We start from the raw sequence: 15,372 nt of genomic DNA on the forward strand, positions 1-15,372 counted from the left end.
CTTCAATAAAATAACTGACTGGCAAAAACCAACCATAGTCACTGCTGTTTTTGCAATATGTTTGAAAGGCAGGTGGTCATCCCATCTCTGGAGATTAAAAGCAATTCAAAGATAAATGTTGAAAGAAAAGAGAAACCAGGGCAGAAAGTGTGTGGGTTTAGGTGTTTGTCGAAACAGGATGAGAAGGGCTCTTATGTTACTCATCAACTGAGAAACATATTTCCATCTGTTTACACTAACACACTGATGTGGATGCATACACTGTGAGTGCTGTAATGCACACAGACTCAGAAAGTGTGCTTAGGTTTAAACACTTGATGTAATATTCATATCTGGGGGCAAAGGAATATATAAAATTGGCCAATGGGCTTTTCAGATAGCAGAGAATAGTCTCTTTTTTCCCTCACAAAGGTATTAATCAAATGTTCTTTCCATGACAAGAATCCAACAAGAATTTACTCAGGCCTATTGCATTTTAAACACTGAAAGGAAACAGTAAATAACCATTTATCCAGGCCCTTTAATGTGTCCATGGTGTTTTACTTGGATTTGTTTCCTCATCTGTATACAGTACAGCAAAGAGTCAAAGAACGCAACTGTTGAAAAATCCCAAGAGTGTATTTGACCCAAGTACCCACTCCATGCAGTAATCCTTTCTTTGATTCTATTGTTCTTCCACATTCTCTGAGACTCTTATGAAGACAGGGAGCTTACATTTTATAAAGTAATCTTTTTCATTGTGAGGACACTTTGTTTGGTATATACTTCTTGAAAGGAACTGAAACCTACCATTATTCTGTTTACCAGAAAAAATTAGAATAAATTCACAGATCAATCCAAAAAAACTGTGTTTCCTTACATTTCTTATCTTTCTGTAAACATTCTTAGCTCCTCAGGTTATGTCTTTACATGGTACTATGTCTGGGCACTTTACTTTTCTAACAGACCTATAATTGTGAAATAACATGTCAGTGTTTCACTCTTAAATTGTAGAAACCATAACTGAACACATGACCCTTGATACAGTTTTATCAATAAATATGCTTTTAAGAGTTTTATCCAAATTGTTTAAAATTGAGGCAAGGAAGGGGCCAAACACAGATTCCTATAGGTACTCCTCTAATATTCCCCTTATCATACTGACATGATTCTGTCCATCAATACTGGTTATAGAGCTTAACCAGATAGGATTTTTCCTGACCACGTGAGCTCCTTGTCCACACTTCTCCATTTTATTTATCACTATTAAACTATCATTAACAATTACCAAATGACTCCTGGAATATATATATATGCACACACACTCAATATGTTCATAGAATTATGAACAGTTAATTAACCTATCCAGTGGTAAACTTGGCTATTTTGACCTGGCTAAGCTTGCTCTTCATTTCTCTCAACCCTCAAAACAAAAATTTAGATATACTTTCTACCCTTCCAGTATAGTAGATCCGTGAAAAAGAAAAAAAAAGTTATGATAGGTATAGGCAAAACTATAGAATGAAATAACTAATGCTTATTAAGTAGATTATTGGAGTTTTCCAGTTTTCAGAAAGAAGAGAGGATTTGTCTTGTTTTTGGAGGATTTCCCAAGTGATAAGACTGGAGTGTTCAAAACAAGGAAGTTCAGTAGGTACGAGAGGTAGTTCAGAACACTCATGCCCAAGGGAATATACTTTTCAGTCTTAACTGCATTTTTAAACTCTTAAAAATATAATATATTATCTAAGAAGCCAAAATAAAAATGCATGATACTTTTCAACTGGGATATGAAAATATGTGACACACCTAGTACCTTGGAGAAGCTAAAATAAACCAATGTTTATTGTTTTTTATTTTTTACTTAATTCCCCAAGGAGTAGTTTACTCAGAATGTCCTTTAATTCAAAAAGGAGAAGTGGTAAAATATTTCTGTTCCTCAGAATGTAGTAATTAATATGAGGGAGAATAACTTTTTAATGAATGTATCAAAGACTAACTCTCCAAATAAGAAACATTTAGACCAGATGAAAGGATTCTTATTCAGCACTTCCTGAGCACTGACAGTGTCCAAGTATGACCCTATGCAGTACTCAGAGATCAATATAAAATAGTTTCTGCATTCATATTACTTTTCCAGAAATACGCAAGAAATAAAAGAAATTCGTTCATGGTTTGAAAGCAAATAAAGGGTATAGTTTCAGTTGTGACCAGCCAAGTAGTTCAATCAACTGTTGCAACCATGATGATAGTCTACTCTGCTCTGTGCCTTCCTACATGTGTCATTCAACTTGGAATGCACTTCTCTGGATAGTTACAGCATATTATTCTAAAAATTGTCTTTGTATCTTCATCACCACCCTTCCATCTCCATCTGGGTTTGGTGAGTTCCATTTGGATTTACATAATATTTTATGTATGTGTCTCTCCTATAACTTTATATAATTATATTTTTAATTTACCTCTATTTGTTTCTTTCCATAATATATAAGCTACTGGAAAGCAGCAATTCTCTTTTATTAAATTTTAAATCACTAGCACCTATCATAGTCCCTGGTGTATAGCAAGTGATAAATAAATATCTTCTAACCAAATGAATAATATATAAATCTGTATAGAGAGACCTGTTGAGGTTAGCCATCCTACAATTACATTTGCTTCTTTATTATCCTATTCTGGCATTAACAAAGGCATATAATGAGGCTACAGGATACATACACATATAAACACACATATCCAGTATAATGTATGCCAACTATATAACAATATACATATATGTATATATTCATGCATATATGCATGTATAATTTATATATGTGCATATGTATACATAAGATATATAATTCATTAGTTAGTTATATAGGTTTTATATTGTTTTCAAAAACAGTAAATGGAAGAAAGTCACCAAATTCCAGTATTTTTATATGGATCCTCTCTATCACTTTATCATGACTTTACAAAGAATTACCTATGGATACTCTCCTTACAAATGCTCATTAGACTAACACCTAGGTACAAGACAATTTGTAATATTTAATACACTTGATGGAAATCAATGAATTAAAGAGACACACCTTTTATTCAATGCCAAGAAAATTATGAGTATCTGAAATTTCCAGAGTTTTTGTGATTCATATTTAAATGTAAATCCCAGAAGCTAGCCCCAGTATAAAACAATTTCTGGCAAGAGAATGACTTTTTTTCCAATGAATAATTTAAAATGCAACTTTTTCCATGTGAACCATCTTATATCTTGGCAGTAGGCATAGTATTTCAATAATTTATACAATTTTGAATATAATATAGTTAATGCCATAAAAGCAATTTCTTTGATATTGAATTATAAGAGAATGCACTTAGACCACTGTGACTAATGATCCAGAGGCCAGCAACATGGCAAATTACCTTTTAACCCAATTTTAGAAAGAATATGTGCATGTAACCATAGGACTGTGCTGAGATCTCCTGGTATATAGTTGCATAATAACACTTGGTTGTTACATTTTAAAAACATAAAGCATTATCATAGAGAAAAGTAGTTAAAGAAACATGATAATTTTTTAAAAGGTAGATGAAAATTATTTTGGTGGGAGCAGAATATTAATGAGAATCATTATTTCATTTTTTTACATTTCTAAATAAAACCTATTCTCAGAATTTTTCCTAAGGCAAGACTATAGTCACCCTGCAGATCTAATCATGGTTATTCCATGACAGGTGAGCGACTGCACATTCCTGTGATAATATGCAGCTTTTATGAGAAACCAAACGATGTAATGTGAAAATAGATTCCTTGGGCCCTCCCAGGCAAATGAATAGGCTCAGAGCTTGCCAGGATGTAAGGCAGAAATGGCAAGATTATAACTCCATGACTGAACCCACACCACACAGGGCTTGCAGTGTATGGTCAGGTTGTTGTTAGGTATGTAACTCCATGGTACCGTTTACTTTCATAGACCACGTAGATTTCTATATCATGACAATTTTCCAGCATGTGATGACCAAGTGTCTCCAATAAGTGTCAAATGTTTCCAATTCCCATAATGGTGCAATTTGGGTTGATGCTAGAAGAAGTTTACAGATATTTTAATGAGTTTATATGGTCAAAAAAAAAAAAAAGGAAAAATTCAGTCTAAAGATCCGGCAAGCCAGGACTTCCATTTTCTAAATGGAAGTTATCAGTGATCACTGCCCTCTTCAGACTGGTGCTCCCACCAGGCCCTATCACTCACAGTATAAAGGTGCACATTTTCTCTTGAGCTACATTACTCACTCATGTTTCAGATATCTTAGTTTTTAGCAAAGGTAATCAGGGGTTTGATCCTCACGGGAAGTTTCCTCATCTATTTTTGAAGTCTCCATTTTGTTCCAGTATCTCTACGCAACACCACAACATTAGCTTTGTAACAGTAAGTCTTGAATTCAGATAGTATAAGTCTTCCAACTTTTTTTTTTTTTCAAACCATGCCTGAACTTAGTGATTTTAAACAACTACACTTACATATTTTACTTATAATAATGTGATTTGGACACAATATTTGGAGTCTTACTGGAATGACTGGAAGAGTTAAGAGCCTAGAAGAGTTAGCGTGTTTCCTAGGTGCCCTTTTTGTTTCTGTTGTCTCAAAACTTTTCTGTGTGGGGTCCATGTGTTCTCTCCACCATGGTGACTCCCGGGTGGTCAGTCTAATTATAAGGCAACTCAGACCTCCGAGAGGGAGTATTCTTAGACAACAGGGCAAAAGACAAATAGTATTTTATGCTCCGGTCTTGGAAGTCACACAGCATTACTTCTACCCCAACTCTATTTTCTGAGGTGGGCAGGAACCTACTCAAATTATAGTGAAGGCACTATTATGACCTCACTCATGATGGAAGAAATGGTAAAGAATTGGGGGCCATGTTATAAAACTGCCATGAAGCCAACTAACAAAATAGCGAGTGAGTGGATAGAAGAAGAAATTGAGGAATGGATGCACAGAACTCTGCCCCATGATAGACCCCACTCCTGTCAACAACAAAAAAGTCATTAAATTCTCCGTACATTACACATAGTAAATGTCCAACAAATATTAACCTTTGCTGTAGGCTTCCTTTTGTTAGACATGTTTCCAATAAGAAAGGGAAGAGAACCGCAATGTCCATTTTTTAATCCTTCTCCAACCACCTTCTAGTTCGGTTTCTAGAGGATGTATGACTTAGAGAATGGGGCACTGTTTTCTGCCAAGGGTTAACGCAGTTCCTTGGTGAGCTTGTTGGACCATGTGGAAATCTCTGAGATCTATGCATAAATACATGCATTAAAAGGCTTAAATGAAACATATGAAACTATTAGTAGTGATTCTCTCAAAATTGTGAGATTATATTACACTGAGTGACATGAAAGCACTGGCAGCCATTTGTTTGTAACCACCAAAGGACAATTTTAGATGTTTCAGCCTCATAGGTGATTTGGGTTCCCGCCCCCCATTCTTATATATTTTTCTACATTCTTTCCAATAGATGTGTACAACCTTCATAATTAGAAAAGAAATATTACATTCAAAGACTAAAGACACCAGAGTACTTCAGAGAAGGCATTATTTTTCTGATTGCACTGAAATGACACATCTCCTTTGCAAGTACAAAAAACAACATAGCAGCCTTTACATATAAAAATCAGCTACAACATATTTATAAAACCTCAGCCTAACAAGGAAAACTCATATTGAACCAGAACAGGCTCACCTCATGAAATCAGGAGCCAGGTGTTACATTATAGCTCTATGAGTCCAAGGGTAGTCATTGGACTTTCTTGTGTTTCAAAAACACTAAAGCAGGCTTTGAGCTACAGGAAATATTTGCTAAGAAGGCAGCTGGGTTCTAGTATGGCACAGCTGGGCTGTTTCCTCTGGTTTATGTGGAGAATAATTCAGCACCAAGGATGAGGTAAGAAAAGTTCACCCAGGCCATTCCAGAGGGCATTTGCTGGCACATTTTCAAACAGAACAGTGGAGCTGGCCACCAGGTTGATGGGAATAGTGACGATACTGAAAGAAGTTACCTACTTTCCTTAAGAAAATTCCTGGAAGGGGTATCATTAGCTAGCTGGGTTGGAATTTTTTAAAGTTCTTAAAGTATACTGCCAAATTATTTCCAGGAAAAAGCTCATTATTAATTCCTAATAAAATGTTACCATCACTGCAGGTTTAAAGGTATGGAATTGGTTCCTTAAGAATTCTGCCTCTCTAGGTATGGACACCTACATTTGTATGCTTTAAAGAATTTCAGTTGCGATGTTCTTCCTGTATATTCTGTAACTATTCTCTACTAGGGAAAGGGTGAATTAAGCAGGCATTGTAGATTCCCTGTGATATACAACTCTGCTCTAAGTGTGCTCCAGCTTTCCTGCTGCTGCTGCCTGAGGGGGTAGCTGCTATTATGGTCTTGATTTTAAGCAATATTTTATATCTTTGCACCATCCAAGTGAGTGAAGCTGAAGCTAGCCTGAGGTACAGCAGGGATTTGAACTCTAGTGTACAAACACTCATGTGTAGAGGCCAGCTATTGATCCTCTAGCCAAAATGAAGCAAAAATAAAAATCTTTACAGTCCAAAATATTGAAACTCTTATATAACAATGTTGTATTTTTTTGCCTTCAAAATGTTTACATAGCAGGTGGGAAAGTTGCCATCAGCAAAAATTTAAAAGCATTAAATAAATGTTAAGCTACCAAAACTTATCCTTTCTAAATCAGTGCCCTTTATTCTTTTATCATGTTTAACCGTCATATATGCTAAGCCATCTTAATATAACCTATATACATGTAAGAAATATATATCTCTTTTGCCATGGAAAATCTATTTAGTAAATACACCTTTCTTCAAAGAGAAAATCTGTCTTAAAATTTGGAGGTTACTTGCCTCTTTCTCTCATCCCCCGATGCATAGCCCATGTATTAGGTAATCAAAGTTAGATGGAGAGAAGGGGATGAGAGAGAAGCTATTTCCACATTGATTTTTTTCGATAACTCCATGTCCTGTGAGGTTTGTTCCCCACAGAGGTTTATTTTCTTCTCTCCATCGCTGATTGTCTTGCTCACTGCTATGCAGAACCAGTTCTGGGTTTTCCCAAGAGACAGTTACAACTGGGAAAAAGTTGCCCATAACATCTTTCCATTTTCAGTATGGAGCCTTCACTACACCCACCCTGCTGCTCTCAGAAGTATGAAAATATATGCAAGCTATTAAGACATCATCTCTTCTAGGGGTAGTTACATTTTAATATTAAGCCCTTGAAGGCAGATAACTGCTCTGAAGATATGAAGGAAGGCCTCTATAATCACATTGGAGACTTTAAATAACTAGGAGGGAATAGTTTATGGAGAGGTCTTTCTGTCATCCTATAAAACTATAAAGCTACCCGCTACACTTTTTGGTCTTGGATCTCCTGAATCAGCCCTCCCACCTCCCCAAGATTATAAAACACTCATCAGATTATCCTGATGATTAGCTGGATGCAGTTAAAGACTACTGTTTTTAACCCTCAAAGTCCACTCAAATTCCATCTGTTTCATGAAGCCTTTTCTAATATCAGTGTCCCCTCTCATCTGACACCATAGGCAGAGTTAGATTTACTGCTCTGTGTTTCCAAAACAACTTACATTGCAAAATCCACTTTGTAGGCTTTATGACTCTATATTTTAATTAATAGTGTTAGCTCTTTCACTCTTTAGACATAGACTTTAAGATTAGTCTCCCTAATCTAGTCGGTGCTCAATAAATGTTTGTTGGATGGATGGATGGATGGATGGATGGATGGGTGGGTGGATGGATGGATGGCTTAAAGTAGGTTACCACCTGTTCTGTTATTTTATATAGCTGACCTCCTGAAGGACAAGGTCAATTGAAAAAAACTTATACGTAGGTTTTCTAGAAAAGGAAAAACACTAAGTTAAGCAACATGATTCAAAGTTTGAACCAAAGTCTGAAAGATACATTTTTTTTTCTCAGACATGTTCTTTGCCCCCAAAAGTAGTACTGGCATATTCCATCAGTAGGTATTCACAAATCTGGCAAGTTTGCATTTACAAGTCACACTTGGGTTATTTTTTCCTCCTATCACTATCTGAGTGATGGGATGAAGGGAGAAGCCATAGAAATCTCTGAAATGTCATAAACTATAAAAAGTCAGTTATAGTCTATGAGCTGGAGAAAACAATGTTGCTAGTTAGATGCAAGCCAGTAAACCATCAGGCACCCACAAGCAAACCAATTTAGAAAAAAATTTCATGAAACAATTTCTTCTCTCAGTTTGAGAACAGCACCTTTTCCAGGAGGTTTGTTATGTAACGTGGATCTGCTTTCACTTTCTGGGGGCTGGCCAAGACTGACAAGGGAAGTGCCAGCCTAGGGAAAGGAAGACTGTTCTTTTGATGCTGCCAGCCATTACCAGATATGGGAGTGCACAAAAAGCCAATTCTCCAAAGATTTATAGTTATGTCTAGCTTGTTGACTCAAGCAGTTTGGAAAATCTTCAGAGATATAGTTTATTCGAACTAACCTAGACTCCAAGTCTGTGGAGAGGCAAAAAAAGAAGCAGAAATAATGTGTACATAGTCTTAGAGTCAAATCCTTTTGGCCTCAAATTTACATACCTTTTTAAGTAAAAAAAAAAAAAAAAAAAACTCTAATCAACACATGCAGTACTGCATAAGATGTGACAGCCTATTCTGTTGAATATACGTGTATATGATTATTGTCCAATTATTTCTCTGAGTTTGCATGGCAAAAACTATGGTAGGCAGTGAAATAGGAAAATACTGTGCTTTTAAATGAGTTAAAAAGAATATTGAATCCCCAAAATTGGAAAATCCTTGAAAAATTCACAGAGGACCCTTGACACTATAATTACATTTTCACTATATTCTCAGAACTTATATCGTTCTTGCAGGGGTATGAAATTCTATGGGAAATCTTCATTATGAATCAAAGAAATATTAGTTCAGCTGTACAAAAACAATAAAACAAATATTTGTGGAATATCTTCAATGTGTCAGGCCCTTATCTAGATGTTGGTGATAGGCTATTGAGTAAACTAGTTTCCTACCCAAGATCTTTACTTATGTTCCATGAGGAGAAGAGGCAATAAACAAAGAAGTAAATATCAATGACACTGGCAGATTTAAAAGATGCTTTACCAAAGAAACTACAAAAGGAGGAGTGAGGTGGTACAGAGGGTTATAGGTGCAAGCTGTTATCTCAAAAAGGCACATACCCAGAAAAATCTCTCTTGCTTGAAGATGGCCAAAGCCATCAGTGGCACAGTGCTTTAAGATGAAATTTTAACCCTTTAACATTCACTCAGAAATCCATATTTCAGTGTTTCTTCTTTGTAGTAAGTTTTGGGAGTGGAGGAAGTCACTGTGGAGAAAGGTGAGTCCAGCAGGACACTAAAGAGATGGGATAACATATATTTTTATTTCTGTTTGGCCTAGTGAACACATTTGGAGAACACATCTCGTGACTGTGTGCATAATTCAACTAGATACATGAAAACTTTTAAATGATTTTAGTAATAACTTCAGAGAATGATGGAAAGAGTGCACTTGCCTATGAAACACTGCTGTGATTTGTACACCCTGCCTAAGGAAGCAAGTGGTGTTCCCAATGCCCAGAATACCATGGTTATGATAAATATTGAACTGCTGTTTCTTTCAATAATCTGTGAATGTTTGGGGCCAGATTAGATACATAGTTGAGCCACTTTTAACCTGGGCAATCTAAAGAAGTCTTCCACATGGATCTGCATGTATTGTGGTCTTTCCTGGGCTCTTACAACCTAAGAACTCCATGGGGCATTTACTTGATTCTGTGAGCCAGTACAGCTGTCCAGATCCAAATAGTCAATGTCTTGAACCTATAAATTAAGATAACCATCAAATAGGTCCTCTAAGGGTTCTCAGTGTTATGTGTGACACACGTGTCATGGAACTTAATGTAGGTGTGAACTCTATTGTATTTATTATTTCTGGAAATCATCTGGACAGACATTTAGTATAATAAAACACTGTGCTCACATGATTCCCATGATATACAGATTAGTCGCCCTTACGTTGACTTCTCAAATATTTGTTGGTTGTGCTCCAGACTACAAGATGGATTCTTAGAAGAAATTTAAGTTAAATCTGTGGAAGCTGCTCATTACACAAACAAGCACAAAATGTATTTTATCTATGTAGGTAAAAAATATCTACACAGTAAAAGCAAAACAAACAAACAAACAAAAAACCAAATTGAAGCCACTCACAAACTCAGTTGCACATCACAATGCAAATGGTGGGGAATAATCCCAAATGGTTGGTTGTGTAAAATCATTAGTATTTTTCTGATTGACTTATTTATCTTATACATGGAATTTAAGAAAGAAAACAGATGAATATACAGGAGGGAGAAAAGAAGAGAGAGAGAGGGAAACAAATCATGAGAGACTCTTAACTATAGAGAACAAACTGAGGGTTGATGGAGGGACGTGGGTGGGGGATGGGATAGATGGATGATGGGTATTAAGGAGGGCACTTGTCATGATGAGTACTGGGTGTTATACATATTTGGTGAACCACTGAATTCTACTCCTAAGTGTAAACTAACTAGAACTTAAATTAAAAAAAAAAAAAAAAGGAAAGAAAGAAAGAAATCATTAGTATTTGGTTTGGATATGTATTCTATGATTTTCCTTACTGATACTGCTCCATACCCTGACTGAAGACACTGTGATAGATGGCTGAAATGAGAGAAGGCAGTTGGGGCAAGTTAAACTGCACAATTTTTAATGAAAGTGAAACTAACAAGAAATTTAAATTACCTTTAGTGAATTGAAATCTAGAGATACATCTAAAATGCCTCATCCCCTCACCATGGCATCCACCGAAAAGACGTTGAGGACAGGGTACTCGTAGTAGTTGAATTTGAGGCCCACAAATAATTAAAAACAAAACAGATTATCAATTTGATGATCCAGGAGTGATTCTTTTAAATGTATACAGGAATTTAAAAAGCATTCATCCCCAACACAGCCCTTAAATCCTCTTTCAACCTCTGTTGTTTAGAAAGTTTCCAATGGTCTTCAATCTCTCTGTCTTCAATCTCTCTAACTGGTGATATAGAACAATTAATTATGAATGCAGTTGTAAAGTCATGTATATCCCCAATTGGGGTCCCATTAGGAGAGAGATATTCTGTGATTTGTAATGAAATCTAGAACTTCCACCCTTCATTCGTTTTTTGAAAAGATTTATTTATTAATTTGAGAGAGGAGAGACAAAGAGAGAGAGGATGGCCAGGGGAGTGGGAGCAAAGGGAGAGAGTCCTAAGCAGTCTTTGGGCTAAGCATGGAGCCTGACATGGGACTCGATCTCACAACCCTGAGCTCACAACCAGAGCCAAAACCAAGAGTCTGATGCTTAACCAACTGCACCACCCAGGAGTCCCCACCCCCATTATTTTTACTTATGGTGTCATGATGATGATGATGATGGTGATGATAATGTTATAATAATGACTTTCTATGAATTAAGGTTTACATTTTGATGAACAATTTATTCCTTTATTATTCTGCTCTAGGTCATAAATACTTAAATATGTACACACAATTCAAAATGTTACTAAAATTTGTACTTACTTAGTGATTTAAAAATTGTGCAATTGGTGATTAAACACATTTGCTCCTTTTCGAACTAATTTTAAGCTCAATTTCTAAATGAAAAGAGTTTGAGGAAGTTTAATATAAGGTGTATGGAAAAGGAACATACACCTAGCATAGTAAGATATTTTAGCTCTCCTTATTGCTATCTTTCAATGCAAGTGCATAGAGTATTGGAAATACCATAAGACATGCTGTTTTGTCATTCACAGAGCTCAATAGAGTCCTCCAAACTGTGTGCGTGCATGATTTATACACAAACCATAACATACGAAGAGCTACTAGAACCAGATGGGATTGAGATGCCTGAGATGCTACCATTCTTCCCTGCTTATGTCACCCAGAGTAGAAGCATCCTTTTTCTCTTCTATTTTCTCCTTGTCTGTTGCTCCCTCAAATCATACCAAGCCCTTTCCCAGAACCATACCTTATTCTGGATGCAGAGCTAACAATACCTCTATTTCTGTTGTCCTACATTGAGGTTATTCATAGTTGTTCTCTATTATAAATAGTACCACACTGAATAACTTTGCACATAAACTATTCTACATGGTTCACTTCAAAAGAAACTTACATAAAACTAACGTTTGCTGATTTGAACCCGGAAGACATACCTATTAGACATGTGTTACTCATGTAAAATGGAAAAGGAAGACATGGAAAATATTTGTCTGCTCTCACTCACTATTTGCCTCCCTCTTTTAATTTTAAGTTCCTTGAGGGCAAGGATTATGCCTTGAAAATTTTGCATTTCCTGAGTCCAGAATTATTCCCTCCATAATACTCAGTAGAAGTTTTCAGTCTTGAACTGAATATGAAATGGCTTTGAATAGTCAGCAGCCTAACACCTGTTTTTGCCTCCACAAGCTACAATGCATGTGAAGGATTTCACTGGTTCTCTTTACACACAGCATCTGCTGCCAACAGGTGATGCATTCTGGGGAGAAGAGCCTTGCCAGAGGGATTTTCCTTTACTAACATCCTCTTTCCAGATGTTTCTTCCCTGTCGTATATCCTGAATTATGAGGCCCCAGGAGGCAATTGCCATCACTGAGATGACATGTCACACCTGGAATTCGACACTCCTCCTCCCCGCCCCAACATTTTCCCAAAGTTAAATGTCAAATCTAAGTTTATTGCTAAGGGACTTGGTTGTTTCTCTGTGAAGCCAAATATTGTGCTTAATATTAGCTTACTACTTGTGTTTACCACTTTAAATATAAGTAGACATGTAAAGATGAAACTAAACTATTTTGAGATCAGATGGAATTGACAAAATAATATAGAAGATAGAATTCATGGTCTTACGTCACTCCATCATTTTTCTTAAATATACATACCACTATCTAAAGTTGAATTAGTTATATGTTTGGAATATGCAAATAAACTAGACTGATCTCTATGTACTGCGTTCTCTATGAAGGAAAGTACTATATAACTTTTTTAAATAGTGGTATTGGTATGTAATTTTGTATATGTATATATCCACATATGTACACATGTACTTCATAGTTAACTATTTCAAACCTGTACCTAAATCCACCTATCCAGATGATAGTTTTGTTTAATGTAAGTTGATTGATATTAACTTTCCTATTCACCAATGAGTCATGCACACTTTTCTTTACTTTCTTCATAGGATATCTTAATGTCTTTATTTCTGTTCTGTTTCAGTTAAGCTAAAAAGAGTCTTCTATTTAGAATGGTTTGTATTTATTTATTTATTTATTTATTTATGCCTGGAAATAGCTCACTGAAGAATTTAATGATAATATGTTTTAAATGCCAATTAAAGAATGTCATTTAGAAACAGTTACAATGGTATATTACTTAGAAATAAGCTTTTGTTTCAATTCTAGCAACAGTTACATGTAACTGAATACTTTATATTTACAAGCAAATCATTCTAGGGTTTTTTGTCGCAAAGTTTTGGTTTCATCGAAAAATCAAAGATGATTTTCAAAGTCTAGATGATTTAATTTATCCTTGTAACAAATTGTAACTACCTTTTTAAAAATAACTATGAATGCATATCTCTTGCATACAGGAAGCCTAAGAATGGAACAATTAAAAGAATTCTGGTAAAAGACATATTTTTCTAAAAATTATGATATCTAATTGTCATTTATTAGTTTCAACCTGGAACTTTAACATACTGTAATTTGTATAAACTAAAACTTACGGCAAAGCCAATCTTACACGCTAACAAATTGATGAAGTGATGAAAGCATGGAAAAAGGGCAGTAGTGAAATTAAATTCAAAAACCATGTATGCATTTTAAGTCATCTAATAATAATATCTAATACTGATGCCAGGGACTTTTCTAAGTTCTTTAAAATATCCTGGCTTATTTAATCCTCACAGTAGCTATATGGGGTTGGTGCTGTAATTGTCTCCAGCTTTCACATGAAGACACTGAGCCTGAGATATATACGTACCTTGCCCTGGATAGCACAGCTAGTAGAGAATCCAGGATTCATATCCATGCCATTTGAGGATGAAGTGAGACTGTTTGATATTTGAGGGAATATGGACATTTTAATTGGAAGTTCATTTAGAGATCTTGCTATCCAGCCTTCCCAAAGTGCATTCCATGGTCACTAGTTTTATCAAATGCTTTTGAATAAAAGCTTCCATATTCCAGTACATCAGAAACAAAACAAAAAACAAAAACAAATATCATATAAACTTGTCCCCTTCACTCTTGGAGATTTACAGTAAGCGTGACAGAGTTTCTAAAAAATCCCAGAGTGAAGAGATCTGTTTTCACAGTGGTTTCCTGCCATCACTGACAAGAAAACTCTTAATGAAGACACCTTTCAAGGCTTAGGAGATGAGTCCGTTCAAATATAAATAGTTAGAAAGTCCAGCCCTACTATCTGGCAGATAGAAAACTGAGGTTGCAAATGCCCTTGTAACTCTGAAATCATACCTCCTAATCCTACACATGTTTGACCTCACTGAGCTCTTAAAACAGCATGTAGGCATAACTGTTCTACTCTTTTAAGTTTCTTCCAGATTTCCATTTTTATTAAATCATCTCCACAAGAAAACCATCATTTAATGAAGATACATAGATGGAACAGAGTGGCTACATTCTAGTTGACTTATTATAAGCATGAACAATAAAATTTTAATTTAAGTAATATTCAGATTTTTGGTTATTAAACATTCCATTTATCTTGAAGTACTTAGTATCTAAACATTAGAGAAAAATAAAACCAACCAATGAGCAGAAAACTCTAGGAAAGTCCTGAGGATCTCGAGAATCTTTTGAGTGGTGACCATGAGTCGTGAGTACATTTCACCACTAGAGCCTTATTGTATAATATCATGAAGTTGATCGTATGTAGTTCAACAGAAGTTTTATGTGTTTTTCTGACCACTACATGTTTTGTCATTTCAGTTCCTCCGAAGATATATGACATCTCAAGTGATATGACCATCAATGAAGGAACCAATGTCACCCTTACTTGCTTGGCCACTGGGAAACCAGAGCCTTCCATTTCTTGGCGGCACATCTCCCCATCAGGTAAAGCAGAGATATATCAGTGTTGTTTGTGCTGCTGTTCAGTATTTTCCTGTAACCTCACTTGTTCAGAACCTAAGAGTCTACTTATATTTTTTACATGTTTCTCATGAGGTAAGCGGGATGCTTATTTTTATACTTAATCTTTATAACTGAAGGCACTGTAGTTCACAAAAGTTAAATA

General features: G+C 35.6%; 1 protein-coding gene across 1 annotated transcript in view; it reads left to right on the top strand.

The window, feature by feature from the left end:
• Positions 1 to 15,372, top strand: part of NEGR1 (neuronal growth regulator 1) — an 803,476-nt gene that overhangs the window by 452,675 nt on the left and 335,429 nt on the right. Inside the window, exon 3 of the mRNA XM_008690719.1 lies at positions 15,066 to 15,191. Within this exon, the coding sequence (XP_008688941.1) occupies positions 15,066 to 15,191 (126 nt within the window). The remainder of the gene's footprint in view (positions 1 to 15,065; positions 15,192 to 15,372) is intronic.

This window comes from Ursus maritimus, unplaced genomic scaffold, assembly GCF_017311325.1.
Source record: "Ursus maritimus isolate PB19 unplaced genomic scaffold, ASM1731132v1 scaffold_12, whole genome shotgun sequence".
In the NCBI taxonomy this organism is placed as follows: Eukaryota; Metazoa; Chordata; class Mammalia; order Carnivora; family Ursidae; genus Ursus; species Ursus maritimus.